Here is a 26762-nt window from a genome sequence, read left to right as displayed (position 1 = left end):
GTTCTTCCATAAACTGATGTGAGAGCAGCTCTACAGAGTCCCAGTCCAGTGTGGTGCTGCCCCCTGCTGGCTGCTGCTGCAGGTAACACCTAGAGCACTGTAAAAGAGAGTAACGACACCACCATTGACTCCCGTGGTAAGGGTTTAAGGGTTTAAGGGTTTTGCGCCCCTAGTGGCAGGATATGGGTATTGCAAAAGTGCCCAGAAAACCCATTCACTCCAATGTGTTGCCCACTTGCTTGTAAATTGATGAAAACGGCCGTGTTTTTGTTTTTAGGTGTCTTAGTTATAACAAATTATACTTATAATTTGTTTATTACAAAATGTAGATTGAAACATTAATGCAGACAACTGTTTTTTTTGTTTGTTTTTTTACTCTCCTATGTGTTAATATTTATCTGTAAAGGATCCTCAATGATGCTATCAACGTGGGTGATCTATAAATGTCCTTAAATTATTGAAAACACCACACTGCTCATTCACCAACAATGCAGAGATGCCAGTTCTTTTGCAAAACCCATATTCCTCCACCAGGAGGCGCTGCCATTGGACCAATGCTGTCCTTACTCTCTTTTACAGCGCTCTAGTAGTAACACCTCACATCAGCTGAGAGGCTCCAGGACAAACTGAGGCTGAAACTGGTTTAAACTGGACTTGAACTGATCAGTGATGGTGAACTGATCAGACTCTGTGAACATCCACAGCTTCATCTCTCACTTCATTCAGAAACACGTTCACTTTGGTTCAGCAGTTTGACTGGAGTCTGGTTCCAGCTGAGGATGATGAAGATGATGAAGATGTTGGTTCTGGTCAGAAGTGGTGCTCAGTGGTGACCGCCATGACGTCATCATAGTCCTCAGCCAATGGCTGCTCAGCACGGGTGGGTGGAGCTGTTGGGTGACTTCCTGTCAGAGGAGTTGATAAGATTTAGATTCAGTTTATAAACAGAAAGAGGCTGATAATTAGTCTATAATCAATAACTATCAACAATACAGAACTGTAAATAATAGAAACAGTGACTGAGGAATAAAATACTATAATATGTTATGATTGATTGATTGATTGATTGATTGATTGATTGATTGATTGATTGATTGATTGATTGATTGATACCTGTGGCTCTCTGTCGATACAGAGACACCATGATGACAGTGGAGACGACGTACGGACAGATGACCACCAGGTGACGGAGCACAGTGAGGACAACATGGAGGGAGGAGGAGGCAGGGGGAGGAGAGGAGGGAGGCGGTGTGGTTGTATCAGGGGGCGTGGCTTTGTTTGCAGGTCTGTCTGTAGAGGGACTCTTACCTGTTCAGGTATAAATATGTGGATAATAAGTGACGGAATCCAGGTAAAGCTCCTGACCTGTTGTTGAGTACTTCCTGTAACCATTTCAAATTAAAAGCTCTCTTTTCTTTCAGTGGGCACAAGCCTTTAACGTCTCAGCGGGGTCTCGTTGAGTTCATGCTACCTGACTTAAACTCAGTGTATTTGTCTGAAGCTCTGCTCTGCTTCATAGAAACCCACTCGCTGACTGCTGTAGTGGTAAGACCCCGTTCCACTACACAATCACAGCTCCACTCAACTCGACGGTTTAGGTCATTTACGTCATCAGCTCCAAACTCACTTGTCTGCACCTTGTTCCTGGACCACAGTGTTGGTTTTCCACACAGCATCATTTAACTCTCATGACAGAACAACAACAGTCTCAGTTCAGATCAGTGGACGCTGTTGCCATTGTGTTTTTTCTTGTTTGATTCTTGTGTTGAATGTCACACTCATGACTCTTCCAGGGATGACGCTCTGGTCAATCAATGGCCAGCAGTTTAGTATTGCCTTGGCTCGCTTGGAACCTCGGCTAAGTCGTTATCAAAAAAAGGACCAGGTACCAGCATACCTGTCAATACGATTCTCTATTTTTAACCCTTTTTCCTTTCATGCTCGCAATTGGTAATTTCTTCCGCTACTCTCCTGATTTTTTAGTGATATGAGTCAGTTGGGTGTTTCGTGTACCATGGTACCTGGCAACCCAACTCAAACAGCACCAGCACTGTACTTAAAACACATTTTCTGTAGCACAATTCATTATAGCTATATGGAAGGCTCATTAAAAGTGATTTTGCTTCGGCCTACATCCTTGTTTTTATTGTATTAATTTGTGGTGGAAGGTTGGGATGTTGGGAGCTGGCCATTCAAACCGTCACCACAGAAAACCTCCCTCTTTTTCACAGCCCAATGATGGCAGGTATGGGTACCACCAGTGTTGGGAAAGTTGTTGGGAAACTTTCTAGATGAACTAGTTCAGAGTTGTCTATGGATATTCTCATTCATCCAGGCCATTGTTCTTTTCTGGGCAAATTGAATCGTAGGCAACTGGAACTGTATTTGTCTGGGAAGATGTTTGGCCTCTTATCCAAGGGGCTCCATCAGTTTGTATGCAACAAGTCTCACTAGTCCGCACTAGCTAGACCTAGTATTAGTAGTATCGAGCTAGTGCAGACTTGTGAGACTTGCTGCTAACCAACTTGAGCGTGATGCACTGTATCACTCCGCCTCTTCCACGCGCCACTGTGTTGCCAGATTGGCTGTTTTTTCTGCTACATATTAAGGCCTGTTTACAGTGTGTTTTGCTGGGTTTTTGCATGGAAGGCTCTATGGAAATCTGGCACACTCCTGAACGAAGTCATACTGTGAGAAAGCGCAGTTCACAAACGCCAGAATGAACGCGTTCACAATAACGTTGATCAAACGGAAATACAGTACGTTCAGTTCACGTTTGCCCAAATACTAGGCATCCCTAACTAAAAACAAGTCAAGTAGTGCTAGTGGGGAAGGGCCAGTATAGCTGTGGTGGATGTGCACATCAGCCTGGTTCCTGTAGCTGGTCTGGGTCTGTGTGGAGGCCTCAGGTTTGTGTGGGTCCGTTAAAGGCTGAGCCCAGATACAGGGACCAGGCTGATCACATCCTGACCAGACTTGATGATTCATGTTCCTCTGATCTTACCAGTCACAGTGATGTTGATGCTGCTGCTGGTTGTTGCTCCCCCTCTCAGCTCACACCAGTAAACTCCACTGTCCCACGGGACGACGTGACTGATTCTACAGGAAGAACCAGCTGTTCTTCTTCCCCACTTGACTCCGCACTCAGCTCTCTGCTGTCTGGTTGAGTTCCTCATCACCTTCCATCCAGCAGAGCTGTCGTCCTCCTCACAGCTCAGAGACACTGAGCCTCCTTGAAACAGCTGAGAGCTGCTGGGACTCACAGTCAGACGAGCTGTGGGGCAGAGGGGTATCAATGCTTTTGTTGTTGGGATCAATGTTGAAAAATGTGATGCATTTAAAATGAGTTAAAACTCAATGATCATGTGAGTAAAATACAGTTAATATGATGCATTTTTCTTGAAAAACTATTGACTATCGTGTAGGTAAACGTATTAAGTCATCAAGCTCTAAAATATATATTTACTGTTTAAATGTTTGCTCCATTTTTTTGTTCATTTCAACTCAAACATTTTAAGCTTTACTTGCTCTTAAAATGATGTTTGTGTTTAAGACAAACTGACTGAACACTACATCAAACTTCTTCCAAAATAAAGGTTAAAAAACAGCAAAAATGTGGAATCTAGTGGAGGTCTTCCTGAGATATGCTGTCTTTTCATGTGGGAGAGTTTTGCACATAAAGAACTGAAACCTTGCACTGCATTGACCCTGAGTCAGTGCAGTTAATGGCCCTGTCGGTAATTGTAACCAGTGTGTGAGAGGAGTTGGGAGTTCACTCACCTTGGTTTGTGGTGCAGCAGAGTAAAGAGGTCAGAGCTGCACAGATGGGACAATCAGGTCAGTTTGAGGTTTTTGCAGCAGCAAAAAACAGAGAACAGAGACGACAGCAGTGTTTAAAGACAAACACCTGATTGCTTCAATGTCCAAACCACAGGAGCTCTAATGGTTCTGATCCAGTGTGTCCTATTGTTTCTGTTACTGATCACATCGTCCACACGTAAAGAAACAAGACTCAACAAACTCCTCAAAATGTGAAAAGTTAATTTTAAAGAAAACAGAGAGCTTTCTGTGGTATATTGATGTGTTGATGAAGAGAAGGGATCACCACCGACACGTCTTCACTTGTGTTCAAAAAGGGGTTTATTAACAAGAAGAACAGTGTACAAAAAATGCAGAATCCTGGAGCATCTCTGGTGCCAATATGAGATCTCTCTCCCTATGGCTCAAAACCATAGCTTTATATGCTTCCTAAACCCAAAACTCCACCTTCTCCCAACATAAAGATATGGCTTATTATATTAGGCACATTAACATGAGCATTCCATGTTTCCTGTAGATCTAATCAATTCTATTTCTGTCTGTATCTATTTAACATACACAGCTCTTGTTGTATGTTCATGAACATGAGGCAGGATCTAGCCTATGTAATTTTACGACTTTACATTCATCTTCCAGATGAGGCTAATCAACTTAGTTAAGACTCTCACAGGAAACATGTCTCATCTATCACTGTTACTAAACACCTTATGGAACATCTTTATGTAAATGTGCGCCTATCCCTCTTATAACATCTGCCTTCGATTCGTTTACTTCTAAGCAAAACATGTCCATGAAGTAAAGCACCAACTCATATTTTCCTTCAGTTCCAAAAAAGGGCACACATACAAAGAAGAACATAATACATGGTGATGATATAAGATATTAGAGCAAAAAGTTCAGGTGGAAAATACACTACATGTCTAACCGAGTTTGTGTCTGTGATCACAACCCGAGGTCAGTTCCTGAGTCATCTACAAACTGAGGAAACATCGACTATGAATGTAATTACATTAGATGGACTTACAGAGGAGCAGTAGATACAGTCTCTCCATCCTGTTCCTGCTACAATCAGCTCAGCTCTCTGACTGACACTCTTTGCGTTAGGCCTTTAAAGTCACAGCAAAAACTGATCCGTGCACAACTCAGATGATGTTCGTCAATCAACACGATCACAGAGTGAAAAGTGAACAGAGAGATCGAGGTCGCGTCCGTCAGGTTCATGTGAATCAAGCCAACACTGACGGTTCAGTGTGTGTGTTTGTGTTCACTGTGTCTCTTCATCACCACAAGTCAGTGGTTAAGACACAAAGGAACTGGCAGACATGTGAACATCACCCACTTACTTCCTGTCACCTATGATCAGTGTCTTAAGTCTTCAGACAGAAGTCAATCAATAGTCAAACACGAGTGTTTGATTCACATGAACACAGTAACATGTGCTCCTGTTGTTTTCCTACTGTAGAAGAAACTATGACATCACATCTGATCACAGAGCAGGGTCAAAGGTCAGGTGTGATCTGTTAAATGCATAGTTCAACATGTTGTCAAATTGGCCCATTGCCATAATCCCTATAGTCATAGCAGTAGGTTCGTTACCTTTAATTGTCGGTGCAAGCTGTTTTTAGAACGGCGGAGCAGAGCCGTGAGCTGCTCAGATACGCTACGGAGGCTCATTATGGGATTTCTTGGTTTCCCTCATCAAACTCATCAAATACACAATCCAACAACTCCACAACGCTCTGGTGGACGTGTAACGTTCCGTTATTATCTCATAGCGTGGTGAATGTGCAGCTCACGACTTGTCCACCAGAGCGTTGTGGAGTTGTTGGATTGTGTATTTGATGAGTTTGATGAGGGAAACCAAGAAATCCCATAATGAGCCTCCGTAGCGTAGCTCTGAGCAGCTCGCGGCTCTGCTCCGCCGTTATAAAAATAGCTTGCACCGACAATTACGTAAAGGTAACAAACCTACTGCTATGACTATAGGGATTATGGCAATGGGCCAATTTGACAACATGTTGAACTATCCCTTTAAATAATGTGTGTTTTACATGAAAGGGCTTTTAATTATTGATTATTTCATTCTTCTTCTTTTGTTCCTCTTATTCTGTATGTCTACCCATGAGTCCCTCCCTCCTTTGTGTAGCAGGAAGTGATGTCATCACCCTGAGGCAGCTCTAGCGTTAGCCACAGCCTGCAGCAGAGGGCAGACGGCCTTGTCTTTGGCTGTAGTTTACCAGGAACAGACAGTTCCTATAGGTTGTCTGTGGTTTAGTCATTAACCTTTTGAAGTGTGCTGCAAAGTTTCAGTCTTCTTATCTTGTGTTGTTTTGTTGTCCTCTCTGGCAGATGATAAATGTTGTTATGCCAGTATTGTTCCAGGAATGCAGGTTGATAACCACTGCTGCAGTTTCGGTGTTGGGGGACGGACACCTGCAGAGCTCTGTTTGACCAGCAGGTGGTGCCATTTGGCCATTCACTTCATTACTGTACCTACTTGCACATGAGAGTTGTGTATATTTTTTCTGTTTCTATGATGATGTTATGAAGATTAATGTTGAATTATGTGATTTACTATAGTTTCAGAAACTGAATGTGCTCAGTAAAGCCCAGAGACATGGCCGCTGGAAGGAGACATCTTCTTGCTGTGGTTGTTCCCTGTGTCCTGACTGACACTGCTTCCTGTTTCTTGTGAAACCCTCAGTGTTACAGTAATCTTTGCCTCGCCAATCACATGAAGGATCTCTGTCATGATCTGGGCAGATACACTTGCTTTGTTGCTTTGTCCTCTCGGCTACATGTAGGCCTAACACACACACACAAACACATTCCCTGGGGACACACCCCTCAGCTATACACTGGGTGTGAGCTGCCAGTTGGCGGCAGATCGTCTTCAGCTCAGTGCCGCTCTGGACTGAACCAAACCTTCCTCAGCCATGTCCAATTACCCGCTGTCAACCAACGGTGAGTTTCCATGTGGTTCTGTTGTTTGTGCCTAGAAATATGTTCTAGTTTAAATGTATATTTAATATATTATTCTCTTTGATGTCCACATTAATGCTGACATGTATTGACATTACTGCTACCACTGTTTATAATATCAACATATTGACACTTGTTTACAGCATCAACAGATGTAGACCCACATAAACATGAATGGATATTCATATTAACAGAAGTGATTGCTCCGTCTGGTTTCTAGTGCTTTATGTCATATGAACATACTGTATATGTGATGTCTTACTGACTTCTTTAATGTTCAGTTCAAAACGTCACTGGATATGTTGGACAAAACACTGTCCTGCCATGTTGGACATCCATTTCCTCCAGTGTCCTGGAGTGGAGGAGACCAAACCAGCCAGAGTACGTTGCCCTGTACCGGGACGGGCACCTGGATCGGGGTAACCAGAGTCCGCGGTATGAAAACCGGGTCAGCGTTGATGACACAGGTCTGGTTCTGAGGGACACGGAACCAAGTGATGCTGGGACGTACGAGTGTCGCTTCAAAGAAGATGAAGCGAGGCGCAGGCGGAGGGGAGTCCTCCAAGGAGACCCAGCCAGCATCATCCACCTGAACGTGGAGTCAGGTGAGTGCGTCAGACACACCTGTCCACCTGTACTACAGTAACAGGACTGTGAACGCAACACAATCCACTCCCTCAATCAATATAAGCAACAACAAAGACTTACAATTCCAAAATACTCATTTCACATCCAGTCAACTAGTCGGTGTGTGTGTGTTACAGTGCAGAACATCAGCGTTATATCAGGACATGATGCTGTCCTGTTCTGCCGAGCTCCCAGAACAGCCACAGTTGCAGTTCTGGAGTGGACCAGAGACGATCTGGGTCCAGAGGAGTACGTCTACCTGGTGAGAGACGGAGTCCCAGATCCAACCAACCAGCACCAGGACTTTCAGAACCGGGCGGAGCTGAGGGACCGAGAGATGAAGGACGGTGACGTGACTCTGATCCTGAAGAACGTGACCAGTAAGGACACAGGAAGATACGAGTGTCGCCTGAAGGAGGACGAAACATCAAAGGTCTCGAAAAGATCTCTGATTGACACTGAACCCATCAGTGTCATCAAGCTCCAGGTGGTGGATCCAGGTGAGTCAATAGAGTCTAGACTCAGGTAGATTCATAGAGTCCAGACTTAGGTAGGTTCAGTAGAGTCCAGACTCAAGTAGATTCATAGAGTCCAGACTTAGGTAGGGTCAGTAGAGTCCAGACTCAGGTAGGGTCAGTAGAGTCCAGACTCAAGTAGATTCATAGAGTCCAGACTCAGGTAGGGTCAGTAGAGTCCAGACTCAGGTAGGGTCAGTAGAGTCCAGACTCAAGTAGATTCATAGAGTCCAGACTCAGGTAGGGTCAGTAGAGTCCAGATTCAGGTAGATTCATAGAGTCCAGACTCAGGTAGGGTCAGTAGAGTCCAGACTCAGGTAGATTCATAGAGTCCAGACTCAGGTAGGGTCAGTAGAGTCCAGACTCAAGTAGATTCATAGAGTCCAGACTCAGGTAGGGTCAGTAGAGTCCAGACTCAGGTAGATTCATAGAGTCCAGACTCAGGTAGGGTCAGTAGAGTCCAGACTCAAGTAGATTCATAGAGTCCAGACTCAGGTAGGGTCAGTAGAGTCCAGACTCAAGTAGATTCATAGAGTCCAGACTCAGGTAGGGTCAGTAGAGTCCAGATTCAGGTAGATTCATAGAGTCCAGACTCAGGTAGGGTCAGTAGAGTCCAGACTCAGGTAGATTCATAGAGTCCAGACTCAGGTAGGGTCAGTAGAGTCCAGACTCAGGTAGGGTCAGTAGAGTCCAGACTCAGGTAGGGTCAGTAGAGTCCAGACTCAAGTAGATTCATAGAGTCCAGACTCAGGTAGGGTCAGTAGAGTCCAGACTCAGGTAGATTCATAGAGTCCAGACTCAGGTAGGGTCAGTAGAGTCCAGACTCAAGTAGATTCATAGAGTCCAGACTCAGGTAGGGTCAGTAGAGTCCAGACTCAGGTAGATTCATAGAGTCCAGACTCAGGTAGGGTCAGTAGAGTCCAGACTCAGGTAGATTCATAGAGTCCAGACTCAGGTAGGGTCAGTAGAGTCCAGACTCAGGTAGGGTCAGTAGAGTCCAGACTCAGGTAGATTCATAGAGTCCAGACTCAGGTAGGGTCAGTAGAGTCCAGACTCAGGTAGATTCATAGAGTCCAGACTCAGGTAGGGTCAGTAGAGTCCAGATTCAGGTAGATTCATAGAGTCCAGACTCAGGTAGGGTCAGTAGAGTCCAGACTCAGGTAGATTCATAGAGTCCAGACTCAGGTAGGGTCAGTAGAGTCCAGACTCAGGTAGGGTCAGTAGAGTCCAGACTCAAGTAGATTCATAGAGTCCAGACTCAGGTAGGGTCAGTAGAGTCCAGACTCAGGTAGATTCATAGAGTCCAGACTCAGGTAGGGTCAGTAGAGTCCAGACTCAAGTAGATTCATAGAGTCCAGACTCAGGTAGGGTCAGTAGAGTCCAGACTCAAGTAGATTCATAGAGTCCAGACTCAGGTAGGGTCAGTAGAGTCCAGACTCAGGTAGATTCATAGAGTCCAGACTCAGGTAGGGTCAGTAGAGTCCAGACTCAGGTAGGGTCAGTAGATTCAGTAAAGTCTAGACTCATTAGAGTCCAGTAGAGTCCTGACACTTCACACTACTTGTCTCCGCAGGTGATGAGGGCGGAGCCGTAGAGGAGCTGAGTGAGGATGAGGACGATAAAGTCCCAGATGTTGAAGGAGAGCAGCCTGGACGTGGACGTTATGGACTGGCTGCAGTTGGTGTCGCGGTCACTGGTCTGGCTGTAGCCGCTCTGGGAGTCTGGGGGTGTGGTCCCTTTAATCAATAAGAGGGGCTGTCAATCAATGAGGCAAGATCAAAGACAAAATCAATCATGTGATTTAAGACAATCAGAACTGCTGTACAAATCAAATATGAAATAATTTTGATATTATATTATGATGATTTTGATTGATTGATTGATTGATTGATCGGTCGGTCGGTCGGTCGATCGATTGATTGATGTGAAACATATCCAGACTAGGTGGTAAGAAGTTACAGGTTAGCTTATCTTAGCTCAGCATATGAGCAGAAACAGTCAGCCTTGCCATTGAGCATATGAGCTGTTAATTGAGCCTACACTCACACACACACACACACACACACACACACACACACACACACACACACACCTACACACACACACACACACACACACACACACTGTGTATCTGATCAGTTGATTATTATGTCTCTATTATGAAGCTGTGACATACAAATAGGAAGTTTCCTCCTTCTAGCACTTTATAAAACTGATGACGTTTTTCCTCTTCTAATAAAAATGGTTCATATTAAACATGATCACTTTTATTTGACGTCTTTATTATTAATCATTTCAGCTCCTGGTTACACAACAACAGTCACACTGTTCATCAACAGTATTGTCTTGGATCTACAGGAGACAAATTAAATCCAAACAGGTGCTTCAGTTGTTTCATATTGCTGCTGCACAGAAAGAGACCCTGGATCCACTGATCAGTCAAATCAGCTGTTATTATACATTATATCTAAGATGATCATCGTTGTCCACCAGTGTATGTCAGAGCAGACAATGTTCTTGCCCTTAAAGGAGTGAAGTGTTCACTTAAGCAATATTACCCGAGAGGGTGTGCTTTAACGTCATCGCCTCGGTCCTGACCGCATCACCGAAGTGCTCAAATTACGTTTAAGCACACCCTCGAGGGTAATATTGCGATTATACAACAATTACCAACAAAATAGAGCGTATAATTAAATCAATATTCATGTTGATGGACGTTTTGCTCTCAAAATTTAAAGTTTTTTGCGAGTGTGCTTCCCGTTTCCATGGAAATAAATGGGGTGTGACTAATAACTGAAACACAATCAGTCACGTCAGTAGACTCCTATGTGTAATGGAACCTAGTTCACCTCTACAGCAAATAGTCCGAACCTTAGTAACGACCTAGCAACAGAAATGATTTTCTAGTCCCAGATGAGTGAACTCTGAGCTGACGTTCATGTTTTAACGCGGTCTCGTCTCGGACTTTCCCCAACTAAATCAACACCGCACAAACTCGCCCAAGTTATAACAAAGATGCCGTTTTTTTCCTTTCACAGATGTAGCTTCTACAACCGCAAACTCTGCATGTAAATGAAGTTATAGCGCCGTGTCGCCGACACAGCTGATAGAGAAAGACAAACGATTACTCCAGATTATTTAAAAGCCCAAAAGGCGCAAGCAAGAGAGAGGGAGAGAGAGAAACATACAGGTCATCACCTCCGTTTTATCCAATGAAATATTCAGCTCCAGGCCATATTTTAAAAAACATATTCACCGCGATCACAACCCGTGTCTCTCCGACTTTGTAACGTTACACACATGGGAGGGAGACAATCCTCTCGGCTGTAACGGGGAAGTTTACAATATATTAACAAAAAATAATTGTTCTATAAATGTGACTTTGGCAGCTGTCAGGAACAACCTACAGGAGGTCAGTGTAGTTTGTGATTTATTTTCATGAGTAATAAATGACGTTTTTCAAAAGTTGCCATGGAGATGTGTAACATGACATGGCGAAGTAATATTTTCAGTGATGAGTCAGCCGTGCTGTAATGCTGATTTGAGCACGTTCTAAATGTCTTATTGACCAATCAGATTGCTTGGTCGGAACTACTTGTTGTATAATCATCAGTCAGTGACAGCAGCTGAACGTATCTGAAACAACAAGCAGATGAACCAGTCGGACTGTCTTGTCCACCTGTTCTAACCTGGGAACACAGACAACCACATTGTGATTGATTGATTCTGTAGTTTTCCAACTCAGAGCTGTGGAAACATCAGTGAGTCACTAACACATGACAGCTGCTCACACACAACTGATAACTCACAATGTCCTCAGATTTGTTGGAGACAGAGGTCACATGGTCACAGTGTGAGGTCATGTGCACTAGAGACGTCACACTTCAGATGTCAGGCCTGATTGAAGTGAAACTACAGTTCTCACACATTAAGTATGACCAGCATCTGTTGTGTTGACAGACAACAAGTCAACACAACCTGGTGAATGTGGGTATATCACATGTCATCATGCAGTGGAAAGTACCAAGTGTTACCACCGTGTCTTGTGTCCTCCAAACAGGAAGTGTCCCAAATTCCTCTTCCAACAGTGTTATCTGTTTGTGGAGAGAAGGGACTCCTTGGTGCAGGCCCTATTTACATTGATTTGATTTGATGATTTAAATGGGGGCATTCTACATGTGGCTCAATCCCAAGTTGATTGGAATGTAGCTACAAAAGAAAAGTGCTTGGATCCATGCCTACGCACACTTTGATACATCTGATTTTTTGTGTGTGTATACGACAGTTTCTGGACTTTAGCGTATGCCATGTTTCAGTAGGAAATCCACGCAAGTCTTTGTACATGAGGCCGCCGGTGTTGGATACCAAGGAACTGATGCATTTGAAATTAGGTACAACGTGGACAAGGGTTCAATCAAACAGGAAGGGTGTTGGGTCAGGGCCATCGCCTACATGCGTAATCTCGGTCTTGGACTAGTTAAATTAAAGCTTCTGTGTGAATACAAACTGTCTATTTGTCAATTCACTTTGCCAACTCTTGTTAAACATGATGTAGAGTCACAGAGTCCCAGCAGCTCGTCCTCTGTTGGTCCAGAGTTTTTATCACGTTCACACTTTAATCATCAACAAGTGAAAAGTGAAGGAGACGCCTCCTTGAACTCTGTATGTCTGAGCTTCTCTCTGGACTCTCTCCTTTACAGATGGTACAAAGTCTTTATTGTTTGTTACCTGAAGACAAAGTGAGGAGTTGTTGGAGGAACAGCTCCACCTGCTGGATAGTTCACACACCTGCACCGTCTGAGGCCTCATCCCTGCTGGAGGAAACGGAGGTCAAAGGTCTTGTTGTTGATCTGGATCCAACTGATGATGCCTGATAACAAAGATGATAATAAACACACACACACACACACACATTCAGGAAAATATACCATTTTTGATACCACAGGGATAAAAAAAAAGAAAGAAAAGAAAAATCTCTCTCTCCCTCACTCACCTGCTTCTTTACTGTCTTTCCTGTCTGCTCTCAAGGATGGGGGGTATTTTACTGTAGGGTCTCTCCCTCTCTCTCTCCCTCACACACACACACACACACACACACACTCAACAACTCATAGTTAATCAGTTTCCACTGTCATGTCCTCCACTGTCCAGCAGGTGGCAGAGTGACTGTGGATCAATTTAGTTTAGCTCATCAGGTCCAGTCTAGTATTAGTCAAGTCAAGTTCAAATCAAGATCCAGATTCAGAACTAGGACTTGATCCAGCCCCGGACCGAATGAGAACTATACAGCCAACTAGGACTGAATTCAACACTTTGCAATCTTGATCCAGATTCAAAATCCATACAAAAAACCAGATTCAGAAATAGATCCAGCAAAAAAGCTTGATTGATAACTTGGACGAAATCCAGAGCTTGACACAGATCAGGACTAGAATGAGAACTAAGGCCGAATCCAGAACCAGATTTGGCTCCAGTATTAGATGTGAACCAGAACCAGAATCACATTAGGTTTCAGTTCCAGATCCAGTTCCAGAGCCTGAACCAGAACCACACCCAGAACCTGGTCCCAACCTAGAACCAGATCTAGGTCCTGATTCAACCTAATCTAGTTCCAGAATTACGTTCTGTAGTTTACTCTGATTCACACATGAGAGTTCACTGAGCTACAGTCTGACTGACCAGTGAACCAGGGTCTACAGAGTCTAGTGCTACATGGATCCTGCCGACAACGCCAGAATGTGGCAAGTTGAAGACAGCCCGGGCGAGCTTCGAACCCCAGACTCCCGGGTAAGAGTCATGCATGTCACATTATTAATAGTTTTTATTTATTATTGTAGTGGTATGAGGCACCACTGTTATATTGAACACAGGGTTCTGCTACACTGACACTCGTTTTAGCTTGTAGCCAATCGTTGCTCAAGCCTAGAGTATAAAAGTAGGCCGTGTCCCTCTTCCTGACCTCTCGCTTCCTGCTTCTTCGGCCCGCCCACTGACAGGTCGTTGCATTGCTGCTCGCAGCAGAGCACAGATCCGGCATCTCCGCCGCGGTTCGAGGCGACATGGGTCGTTAACTGCCGCCGACCGGCGCGTAGCCGGCCGGTTGTATGGATTTTTAGCCACGGCTACATGCTACCACTGCTTCGCTGCCAGTCTGCTGCTACTATGTTTCTGCCCTCCTTGCTGCTTCGGCTTGGTTCGGGGTCCTGTCGGCCGACTGACCGACTTCCTTCCTGTTACTGACCCTGCTCCCGCTGCTACTGCGCGTGGTGCCGGTTGGTGTATGTGTGTGTTTGGCTGCCGCTCGTGTGCGCTGCTATGGGCTCTACCTGGACTTTCAGCCACTCACCTGGACTGCGTATGTGTGTGTGAATGTGGAGGTAGACAAGGGTTGGTTATATTGTTTTGGTTATGTGTTAATGTGATTAATGGTGTAATTTCTTCATTTAGTTTTCATTTGGAATTACTTGTACTATCATTGATTTGTTTAACAGAGCCCTCTTAATTTTGTTAATTTTGTCCCCCCCCCCCAAGATTTATTTTGTGTGTACATCACGTTTTTGCTGTGTGAGTGGGGTGCTTTCCTTTTCTTTTGGACTTCACCTTCCCCCTTTTGACCCCTCCTCCGGCCGGTAAGCCTCAGCCTGTAAACCCCCCTCTCTTGGGCCTCCTGTTTATTAATTTCATTTTTGCAAACCTTGTCATCAATTTTAAATAAACTTTTGTATGTGATCATTGAACTCCGTCTCCTACCCTCCCTGAGTGAACGAACCTGAGTGTCCTTTGATAGGTGATAGTTGACCTTTAGTACGGGTCCTTGGGCCCTAACCCAAGGTGGCGTTGTTGGCGACAAATTTAGTATATAACATAGTAGAAGTTACCCTCGTATTGCCACATTATTATTTTATTGACCTTTATTTAACCAGGAAGTCCCAGTAAGATCATAAATCTCCTTTCTGAGCGAGACCTGTCCATGGCAGCAGCCTTATGAAACCAACACGTACAAGACACACAGATGAACAAAACAAAATGGCAGCTATTTAAAGACAGTGGCCACTCCAGTTCCCTCATCACTGACTCAGACTGTGAGAGTTTCTCACCACTGGTGTTCAGGCTGTTTCTAGTCTGTGCTGGTGGTTTTGGTAGCTCTGTAGTTTCTGCTCTGAGGAGGTGTGGAGCGGTTCACCACAACCAACACGGAACCAGTCACATTTTCCATCAGATGAATTCTGTCAAACCCAAAGAACCACACGTGAGAAAACAAGTGAAGATACCAGAGTTTATTGATGCCACTGAGAAACCAGACCAGTGCTGCAGGAACAAACAGTTAATAATAAAATACAGAAAACAGGAAAGACCATAAGTTCATCAGCCACTGGACAAATGGTGAACATCACCACATGTAGAAATGACCAACTTATCCACATTGTTATGTTCATATGTTTCTCTAACAATATATAAACTATGATGACAACAACAGGATGAACTGTGGGGGAGGGGTGGCAGCAGGACGTCAGTGGTGGGACAGGTGTGAAGGTGTGAAGTCTGTCCTCAGTGAAGAGTAGACGACATCTGGCTCCGGTGGACACTCTGAACACAGACACACAGTTCAGTCAATATGAGTCCTACTTGTCCTCTACCTGTCCTCTACCTCAGTGTTTTTCAACCTTTTTTGAGCCACGGCACATTTTGTTCATTAAAAAAATCCCGCGGCACACCACTAACCAAAAATCTTAGAAAATGACACAGTGCAGCCTAATACAGTAAATATAATACAAATGTTGTCTCTTACAGTGTAGTTAGTTTATTCTGAATCAGTAATGGTCATTGCTAAGGCCAGGTCATTGTGCAGGCTTCTCCCACTACACTCATTGACATAAAAAAAGTCCTATTTTATTAGCCAACTCTGCCAGACAGTCACTATTGCAGACACAGATGCTCAACAAAGCCAAATTATTTTAGGAGCTAAATGATATTTGTTTGGACACAAACTGTTAACTGATAACAAGAACTTGGATTCTGATTTGCCTCCGATTCTTCTTCTTTTTTTTTTCTTTTTTTTTTTAGCTGTCAATCAACTCATGGGAGCTTGTCAACATGTGCACACTTCCACTCGTGCCTTCAGCCATATTTCACAGCAAACATGAGAGGACGTAAACTTATGCTATGCACTCCCTGTGATAGAAAGTCAGAACAAACTCTGAGTGCAACCTGCAACGCGTGCTTCACTCTGCCTGGTCACACATCTCGCGCTTCAGATCGGTTCAGTTCTATTTTTCACGCGAGCCGCGAGCGCCGAGAGCGCCGTCTGTCAAGCTGGGTAGACCAGATCGTACCAGACAGGAAGTCGGGCACAGAAAAGGCGAGAGAATCCGGTCAATTTTCAAAATTAAATGATTAATTAAGTTGTTGCTTGTCCATCTATACATATTTGACCGTTGCGTCTGCACACGAGACACACACACATGTTTAAAATGACGTGTGTGTGGAAAACCGAGTGAATACGAATAAGGACGGTGCCCCTTAAATAAAAAGGAGGCGCTCTCCAGCCAGCTCCCCCGTCACTCACCTGCAGCTGCACAGACGAGCAGAGGAGCGCTCCGCTGTTCTGGCGTGGATGAGCTGCAGCACAGCGGGAGCAGCGCGCGTGTGTTTTATAAAAATAAAAAACAAACAAAATGAGACTGGCCGGTTGGCACGAGCCTAGTCAAAGACACTCGATGGAGTGCTGAATCTCACTCGTTAACGGTTATAATCGCCTATGAGCGTCGGTTATCGGTCTGAAAAAAAAAATTCAAAATGTGCATCGCTAGTTTGGATCAATTAAGTTAAATTTGGTAATTTTCCACGGCACACCTGGCGAAATCACTGCTCTACCTGACTTAACCTCTTTCATTCTCTGGATGACCTGGTATGACCTGGTAGTGAGACCAGTATCTGATGACCAGACTAACTGGACCGTCCCTGGAGGACCTTCATTCTCTAAGAACAGGTCATCCAACTGTAAGAACTATTCTATGATCCTGAGGAGTTCCCAGGCCTGATGGGAACATGAAGACCAGATGAAACCTACAACCTAAAGACTGGACAGACCCCACCGGTCTGAAGACTGAAGATCAGAGTCTTAACATATCACACAGTCCAGTACTTAATCTAACCTGAAACATGAAGAGCAGCTCTACCTCTGGTCCTGTTTGCTCTGATGACTATTTGTCCATAAGTGGCATCGTCCGTCCTCACTGTTGAGTAAAGTGCAGCTGGTTCCCTCTCTGGAAAACAGAACAGACTTCAGATCAGAGCAGGAACCACAGCTGATACCAACATTGGTCCTTAAAGCCAGGAACACACCTGCCCGACAGTCAGGCGTCGGGGAGAGTTGGACGGCGTCGGGTAGGCGTCTGTTTGGTGTGTTCATCTGCATTGGGAACGCGCGGAAGCTGTCGGGTCTCGTCGGGCCCAATTCGACATGCACAGTCGGGGAGCATCGGACGTCAGGAGAGTAGACTCATCAGGTACTCTTTGTGGCTGTTTGGCTGATTGGCTGTGTGCTAGCTATGGCGATTCTGATTGGCGGTGCCCCAGCGAATCAGTGCGGTGTGTGGGAGGGGCGGAAGGGACCACAGTTAACAAACGGTGCGGTCTCTCCTTACTTTTTCCCTCCTGCATTGTCTTCGGGCAATAACGAGCCGAGAGCAGACAACGCCATCAGCTCAGTCAGAGCGATTTTGCTGCCAAACTTTGTTTTCCAAAACATCCAAAACGTCTTCTCAAAACTAATAACAAGCTAATGTTGTGTGCACGTTGTTTTTAATCTCTGTGGTTTCTTCTATGGTTACGGCATTTCCTGTTTTCATGTTCGGGATTACTGGCACGAGACTAGTGCCGCCCGCCGTTACGAAGACTTATCGCATCTCATGCAAGCGCAGAACGTACAGGCTGCTGTGTAGTCGGCAGTAATCAAGGCGGTGTGTTTCACTGCTTCCTTTCTCCCGACTGTGGCCGACGAGAGGCGACGTAGTCGTCGGACAAAGGCCGTCGGCCGTCAGCTCACGTTGGGGCGGTGTGTGGGGGCCTTTATTTACTTCTGGACTTAGGACTCTGAGGAGGATGGGACATGTGATGCTCTACACTAGACTCTATAAATAACTTAGTTTGTTTTCACCCTTGTGTCTTAACACCTCTGCTGTGAACAACAACCTGAAACACACTGTCACACCGTGTGCATGAGCGTCATTGGACAGAGCAGAAAAAAAAGTTGTTGATGATAATTTCAGACCACAGCTCAGTGGAATCAACAGGAAGAAGCTGCTGCTGTGGTTTTACATACAGAGTTAAAATTAAAAAAACCGCTAGAGAAGCAGCTGACTGCTCCGTCCACTCTTTGGTATCCTGCTACACATTTTATAAATCAATCAATCAATCAATCAATCAATCAATCAATCAATGATAGATCAATGGACAACACTCATCACCTTCAGTGGGTGATATCAAAGCAGAATAGACATTGGGGGAGTTCCTAATGAGATCCCTTTCTCAGAGTTTATGATCGTGGTCATTTTGACAACAACACTGCTATTTAGAGATCTAGTTTCTACTGTGACCTGTTACCCACTGGTCCTGCTTTTAGTTACAGGTCGACTTACTGTCCCTCTGTTGACATCAGAGCTCCCCGCAGCCCATCATCAGGGCTCGGTCTGAGCGGTGCTTCAAACGAGGCTGCCGCTACATGGGCGGTACCAACATATAACTGGGAGGAGTAATAGTCATGCGTGCTAACCACTTGGCCAAAGGGACATTTCTTGACCAAGTGGCATGATCAATTGGAGGCATAGTGACAGGACCTGTCAACTGTCACATCTCTCCCCCTCTTTTCACAAGCACGTCCTCGTGCTCCATGCAGGCTGCCACACATTAGGAATCCATGGACCCCCCCCTAGTGCTACATGGATCCTGCCAACAACGCCAGAATGTGGCAAGGTCAAGAGGGCCCAGGCGGGCTTCGAACCCCAGACTCCCAGGTAAGAGTCATGCGCACTAACCACTTGGCCAAAGGGACATCCCCTTGCCCAGGTAGCCAGGGCGCATGATCAATTGGAGGCACAGTGACAGGACCCTCAACTGTCACACATGGTTATGCACATGCACTGCTCACTGACTGAGTGAACACACAGTTGTCAGAATAAACTGGTCTTAATGGTGTCAAACCAAACTGGGAGGAGTTGAACTGGTTCTGGTGTTGGACCATGATGGTGAAGAGGAAGAAGAAGAAGAAGAAGAAGAAGAAGAAGAAGAGCAGCTGTACCTCTCGTCTTTGATCTCTTGTCTTTGATGATTATTGGTCCATAGGTGACGTCCTGAGTCCTCACTGCAGAGTAGACGGCAGCTGGATCGCTGTCTGGAAGAGACACAACACTTCACATGAGGACACTGCAGGAAACTTTGGTCCAATCCTAAGTCACCACCAAATGCTCAGCCCCCTCCACCTTAATCACAGTCCAGAGGGATCATGGGATTTGAGAGTCATGACAAGTTTCCAGATCTAATGCAAACAAAACGATGTCATCAGCATATGGTGTAACTGTGGTGTTGTGAGTTCTCTGTTTGTGTAACTCATGTCTGCTGGCAGGACTCAGCTAAAACAGACTGAACCAGTCAAAACCGGGTCTTGTCCACCTTTAGGACTGGAAGGAGGGAGTATTGCTGCACAGGTATACACACCACAGACTCCATCAGTCCTACAAATAATCATGTATAATGTACAACACATGAAGCAAATACTCTGATCTACTTTCTCTTCTGAAATCCCTCCGCCCAGCAGCCATGTCTGGAATGTCCGTGAAGGTTCTCAGTCATCCAGGTCATCTTATTCTTGTGGAGTTGTAGTGAAAAAGCAACTGGACTTCTTTTCTTGCTTGAAGACGTTTCACCCCTCATCCAAGAGGCTTCTTCAGTTCTGAGACTAATGCCAGAAACCCAGGTATTTAAACCCAGAGTGGGTGGTCCTATGATTGGTTTCTAGTGAAACCAAAGTCACAAGACCACACCCCCGAGACTCGAGTCACATGGCCACACCCCCGAAACTGGACAGTATTGTAGGTGGCAGATAGATTGTGTCTTAGGCCCCCACCTCTGTTTAGAGAAGGTTTCTCTAAGTGGACATAGATGGCTTCCTTCACCCCTCTCTCAAACCATCTGTCCTCCCTGTCCAAAACAAGGACATTGGAGTCCTCAAAAGAGTGACCTAAATCCTTCAGATGCAGATGTACAGCTGAGTCCTGTCCCGAGTCTTGGATGAGGGGGGAAACGTCTTCAAGCAAGAAAAGAAGTCCAGTTGCTTTTTCACTACAGTTCCACATGTCTGGAATGTAGTTCCGGCTACATTTGCCTCTAAAACAACTCTGTCTCTAATGTTACATTATTATCTCATAGCGTGGTGAATGTGCAGCTCACAACTTGTCCACCAGAGCGTTGTGGAGTTGCTGAATTGTGTAATTGATGAGTTTGATGAGGGACAGGGGACCTGTACCGTTCACCTCCATTGTGTTCACTGAGCAGCTCATGTCTCTGCCCCGCCGATCTCAAAACAACATGCACCGATAATTAAAGGTGATGAACCTACTGCTATGACTATTGGTGGGAGGGGGATCTGACTAAATGTTGAACTGCCCCTTCAATGCAATAATAATGAAAATGTTATTGATGCCAAATATAGGTTTGATCACATTAAACATTTCCTATATGTTTAAGTGTGTGTGTGTGTGTGTGTGTGTTGTACGTTATGACCTAGATTGTCTCTAATAATAGGCTCAGAGTGAAGTGAGTGCAGATTCTCATGTATGTTCATAAAAACAGGAAGCTGGACCACAGAGCTGTTTAACCACAGGACACAGAGACAGATCAGAGACCAGCAGCAGCTCTGTCTCCTGCCAACACTCAGTTAACCAAAGACAGCACCAGGCACATCACACCCCCACCCCCACAGAGACAGGCTGATCTGTCCTTTATATCTGAGCTGAGGCAGTGATGAACTCTGGGAAATGAGGTCCTTTTTACATGAAACATTGCATTATATATACTTATACAAATGACCTTATTGTGTAAAATGTCCCTGAATGCCCCGTGGTCCCCACACACTGTTCAACAACGTCCCTATAAACACACAAACTACAAAATGTGAGGACCGTCACTGTCTCAGTGTCAAGTCACTGAACCCAACTACAAACAACTGATGTCGACATCCAACCATCACCCTGACAACAACAAACAAACAAACAAATAAAAATATTACCTCTGCTCCGTCTGTTTGGCTGCTGTTGGTTACGTGATATTTTAATGTCACTGTATGTGATGTCATTTCCTCCAACTTCTTTATCATCAGCTGGAAAGAACCAAAACGAACAACAACATAATTTACAAAATAAAACTGATGAGTAACAGTTTAATTTTAAGTGGGTGGAATCATAGATAAAATGTTGTGATTATTTGTGTAGAATAAATGTGGAAACAATTCCATCAACCTTGACAGAAGATGATGACAACAACAATGATAATAATAACAATAATAACAATAATAATAATGATAATAACAATTATAGCAATGGTCGGGGCCGTCTTTGATAAAAAATAAGCAAATTTTAAATCAGGAAACTGAAAAATTAAATCTGTCTCTCACCTGTAGGTTTCCTCTGGACATAGTGTCTCACCAGCAGGAGCAGCAGAACCAGTAGAACCAGTAGAAGCAGAACACTGACTGATACAACAGACACTAGCACAGAGAGAGGAGGTGGAGCAGGAGAGGTGGAGGGTGTAGGTCCAGGTGTGGTGGGGGGTCTCTCTGGGGGAAAAAAAACTGTTAAATGACAAAGGTATAACATGGAGCTGATTACTGTTTTTGTTTTTCCTCAGCTCTCTGAATCAAACATTTGACCTTTGACCTCCTGACCTGTGACAGTGATCCAGCTGGATGGAGAACCTCCATGGCCTGTGATGTCACAGCTGTAGAGGCCTTCATCAGACTTGGTAACATGGTGGATGGTCATGTGACGTGTAGGCTCAGTCCTGATGAGGGAGCCATCTTTATAGAAAGCAGCTGGGGGGTTGGAGGGAGGGGTCTCCTTTGATTGACAGCTCAGAGTGACATCATGTCCCTCCATCACAGGGAGGACAGGACTCTGCAGGATCACTGGTCCACCTCAACACAGAGACAAAGTACAGCAGTTGATCCATTTCCACACAGCTTCATCAACACTGACTCCACAGTCTGATCTTACCAGTCACAGTGATGTTGATGCTGCTGCTGCTTGTTGCTCCCTCTCTCAGCTCACACCAGTAAACTCCACTGTCTGGTGGGACGACGTAGCTGATCTCACAGGAGGAACCAGTTGATCTTCCCCATTTATCTCCACAGTCAGCTCTCTGTTGTCCTTTGGTTGTGTTCCTCATCACCTTCCATCCTGCAGAGCTGTCGTCCTCCTCACAGCTCAGAGACACAGAGTCTCCATGAAACAGCTGAGAGCTGCTGGGACTCACAGTCAGACGAGCTGAGAACAGATGATTTGTATTAGAACATATAGATCATATGTCTCCAGTTGTTAAACATTAATAAAGAATTCAGCTCATTAGTTTTATTCCTGCAACAGATGGAGAGAGGATAGACAGCGCTGAGCTCTGAGCTTTAATGGAGACATATTCTGCCCATTTTCCACAAATTAAAACAGTTCCCACGTGTCTGAAAGACATGTGTTCAGAACGGCTGCTTTCAGTGTCTGTCCCTTTAAATGCAAATGAACCACTGCTAACCCCGCCCCACCCTTATTTTCGATGGAAGTCTGAATTAGAGAGTCTATGTCATCACTGACTACATCAACTTTTGTATAAACACCTGCATCCCTATTAAAACAATCAAAAAATATCCCAACTCCAAACCCTGGATAACTAAACAAATAAGACATAGCCTGAAGAAAAAACACACAGCCTTCAGGCTCAAGGACTGGGAAAGCCTAAAACTGGCAAACAGAAAAATAAAAAATGAGGTTTTCAAGGCAAAACTGAAATTCAAGAGCAGGTTGGAATCTGAATTTTACACCTCATCCTTCAGCATCTGGACTCCCCACATCACTTCATCAGGATTCTCTTCATGGACTTCAGCTCAGCTTTCAATACCATCCAAAAGCATCTGATGATCCAAAAGTTTCACCAGCTCAACATCCCCACCCGACTGATCCACCTCATCCATAACTTCCTAAGTGACAGGCTGCAAGCAGTACGGGTAGGCACAACCACATCCACAGCCATCACCATCAACACCGGCACACCACAAGGTTGTGTATTAAGTCCATTCCTCTACACCCTCTACACCAATGACTGCACCAGCCCATCACCCATCACCACATATCTTAAATACGCCATCCTTGCTCTGCTTACTGACAATAGCTGGGTTTCCATCCAAGTCGTATCGAATTTAAAAGCGGATTTTGTGAAAATGCGCAAAAGCAAAGCAAATTTATGCCCGTTTCCATTCATTAGTGTTTTGCGATTAGGAGGAGTGCACCGTGAGATTACGTCATAAGAGAGCGTGAATGTATCCAACAGTTGACACTCAGCTGACACTCAACATCATGGACAATTTACGTACTTTCCGGACTATAGACGCACCTGTATAAGCTGCACCAGCTACATTTTAAAAGAAAATACATATATAGGCCGCACTTGAATATAAGGTGCAGGTTTTCATGTTGTAACATGAGATATTTACACAGAAAGACAGTAGGGAACTGTGACAGTCTGCTCGCTTTTCCGCTGTTTTGGTTATGCTCCTCTCCTCCATGTGCATCTGTTTACATACGAAACCGGTGAAAAATCAATAAGTTACATAACGATGTTACGGCGTGTGTTTGTGTAGTCTTAACCGTCATAAACAAAAGATTACGGGTTACGGAGCGCGTTTGTGTTGCGGTGCAGAGAGGAGAGCTGGGACACCGGGGCGTCGCTGGGTGAAGTCCAGCAGCTTCACCCACAAACTCTGCCTCAATTCACATAATCTGTTTCCATCACAAAAACTCGCGTTTCCTTTATTCGATACGCTGACAAATCCACCCCTTCCAAGCGTATAAACTTTTATGCGCATTTACTGCCTTTATTCGAATTTCTGGCGTTTCCATTCAAGTATTTATGCGCATTTTCACAAAATGCGCATAAGAAAAGGTGGATGGAAACCCAACTAATAACTCTGTTCAGGACTACCACAACACCATTGCACATTTCACTCAGTGGTGTAAGGACAACTACCTCCATCTCAATGTCACCAAAACAAAAGAACTGGCAATCAGCCCCCCCTCACCTCAGCACCCCATCCTCATCAACAGTGAAACAGTGGAAATAATAGACAGTTTTAAGTATCTTGGGGTAACATTGGACAATCAACTCACCTTCAACCAGCACACCAGTGACATCCAGAAAAGAAGCCATCAGAGACTGTCAGCCATCCGTAAACTGAAAGCACTCTATGTCACCCCCCACCTCCTTCTGTTGTTCTATCAAAGCATGGTCCAATCAATTCTCACATACTGTTCCATCTGCTTCTACAACATGTTATCTGTCAAAAAACAAAGCCAAACTCAAACGCATAACCACCACAGCTTCCAAAATAATTGGGCTCCCCACACCAAACAGATTCAGATTTACACAACAGGTCCATCACACGCATTTCTATCTCGATAGAACGGGACATCACATACCCTCTCAACACCCCCTCCCCTCAGGACGAAGATACAGGGCACTGAGGTGCAGAAGGGCTCGCTTCAGCAGAAGCCTAATACCGGCCGTCATAGCGACCCTTAACAAGAGGCCAAGATAACCTAGCCTCGTAAACCAGCCTCTCCCGGAAATGCATTTCATTTCATTTCTGAGGAAGAGTCTGCCATCATCCCCCTGTAAGCGTTTGGGGTGGGCGGGAGCTGGGCGGGAGTAGTAGCGTTGACAGACAACCCCATTCAGCCAATCAGCAAGTTGGTGTAGTGACGGGGCTTTGCACCAGTCGGTCCCTGATTAGCCAACGTGCTGTGTCAATCACAGCGGCGACGTTGATTGGCTCGGCCTTCTGAGGGTTTCAGGCCAAACGCTTACAACTGGGATGAGGCCAGACTCTCCCTCAGAAATAAAATGAATTGCATTTCCGGGAGCGGCTGGTTTACGAGGCTAAAGATAACCTGGCCAGAGTGTAAAAATGTGTGGCAATGTGTTGTAATTTGTGTGTGTTTGTATGTGTCTGGTGAAACGAAATGTGAAGAAATGGTCATGTGAAAAATAATTTCCCTAGAGGGACAATAAAGGTCTAAAGTCTAAAGTCTAATACTGATACAGGTAGGGATGGTATTATGCAAATTGAAAAACCAATTACATCATTGTCAGACAACCGAGGGAATAACTTGTAAAACCACATGAATTTCAACCTAGGGAGCCTGAAAATTACAGATTTTTTTGTCAATTCTCTCATTTTGGGGGCTGGAAGACTAGCCTCGTAAACCAGCCTCTCCCGGAAATGCATTTCATTTCATTTCTGAGGGAGAGTCTGGCCTCATCCCCCCTGTAAGCGTTTGGGGTGGGCAGGAGCGGGGCGGGAGTAGTAGTGTTGACAGACAACCCCATTCAGCCAATCAGCAAGTTGGTATATCAAACTTTTGCCGAATCCAGTTGGAAGAACAGTAAAAACCGTCTTTTCCTCAACAAGCGCCGACTCTTGCTCTTGTTTAATTGCTGTAATGGATGGTATTTCAGTAAGAACTTCCCTTGTTGCTGTTTTTAGGCTGCTACTGCTAGATAGCTTCGCCATATTATAAGAGTCGCACAGTGTAGTGACGGGGCTTTGCAGTCGGTCCCTGATTGGCCAACGTGCTGTGTCAATCACAGCGGCGACGCTGATTGGTTCGGCCTTCTGGGGGTTTCAGGCCATACGCTTACGGGGGGAATGAGGCCAGACCCTCCCTCAGAAATGAAATGAAATGAAATGCATTTCCGAGAGAGGCTGGTTTACGAGGCTACTGGAAGACAAGTCAAACACCCAAATATATGCTAAAAAGCCTTCAAGAAGGGATATTTCCATAATATGTCCCCTTTGATCTTGGTGTTGGAGCATCAACAAGACGCCTCAGGACCATTGATCAACAGGATCAAAACACTGATGCAGCTGATGATCAGTTAAACCTGAACTCATCCTGTTGTTGATCACATTCAGACTGAGAAAAGAGGCGTTCACTGACCTGTGTGTGTTGTGCAGCAGAGCAGAGACATCAGACCTGCAGAGACATGACATCAGCTTTAACAGGTCGACCTCCACAACACTTTAATACAAACATGAATAAACACCAGTTCCTGTTCCTCTGACTCCAGATCAGATGTGAGTGAGGGTCTGAAGCCGTGCAGAGACACGAGGTGAGGTTCATCAGCTCTGCTCCACAGTCTGCTCTCTAACCGACAGCACGAGTCCTCATCACTTCATTCTCCTCAGGTAAAGATCACTAACTTTTCTTCTGTTGTTAAACGTTACAGTGAAGACACCAGGAAGAGGCTTTTATCTGTCTCTTCTGCTTTAAAAAGATCATTTATACTTTCTATCTGTCCCTGTGTATATTAGTCAGTTTTCTGATCAATAACTGATATTGATAAGTGTGTCAGTGTGTACTTACAGAGCAGCCTGTGTATATTAGTCAGTTTTCTGATCAATAACTAATATTGATAAGTGTGTCAGTGTGTACTTACAGAGCAGCCTCAGCAGAGATGTGTCGTCCATTGTTCCTCCGGTTAAATGAGCTCCTCTCTCTGCGT

General features: G+C 44.9%; 3 protein-coding genes across 3 annotated transcripts in view; 2 read left to right on the top strand and 1 right to left on the bottom strand.

Annotated features, from left to right (window-relative positions):
• The window catches only part of LOC146968324 (butyrophilin subfamily 1 member A1-like), a 55332-nt gene that overhangs the window by 6136 nt on the left and 22434 nt on the right, over positions 1-26762 (top strand). The gene's annotated exons all lie outside the window — the stretch shown is intronic.
• Positions 700-26727, bottom strand: LOC146968325 (sialoadhesin-like). Its single transcript, XM_085759125.1, has 6 exons — positions 26697-26727; positions 26198-26233; positions 22211-22480; positions 21883-22131; positions 1114-1272; positions 700-905 (listed from the first exon to the last, which is right to left on the bottom strand). The coding sequence occupies exons 1-6, from the start codon at positions 26725-26727 to the stop codon at positions 811-813; spliced, it is 840 nt and encodes a 279-aa protein (XP_085615251.1). The 3' UTR covers positions 700-810.
• On the top strand, positions 6676-9754 carry LOC146968326 (uncharacterized). Its single transcript, XM_085759101.1, has 4 exons — positions 6676-6783; positions 7083-7406; positions 7566-7928; positions 9517-9754. The coding sequence occupies exons 1-4, from the start codon at positions 6756-6758 to the stop codon at positions 9690-9692; spliced, it is 891 nt and encodes a 296-aa protein (XP_085615227.1). The 5' UTR covers positions 6676-6755; the 3' UTR covers positions 9693-9754.

Source organism: Trachurus japonicus, chromosome 18 (genome assembly GCF_045865225.1).
Source record: "Trachurus japonicus isolate A0001 chromosome 18, Traja_1.0".
NCBI classification, from domain to species: domain Eukaryota; kingdom Metazoa; phylum Chordata; class Actinopteri; order Carangiformes; family Carangidae; genus Trachurus; species Trachurus japonicus.
Note: the sequence above shows the minus strand (reverse complement) of the source record. Positions and strands in the feature narration are given on the sequence as shown.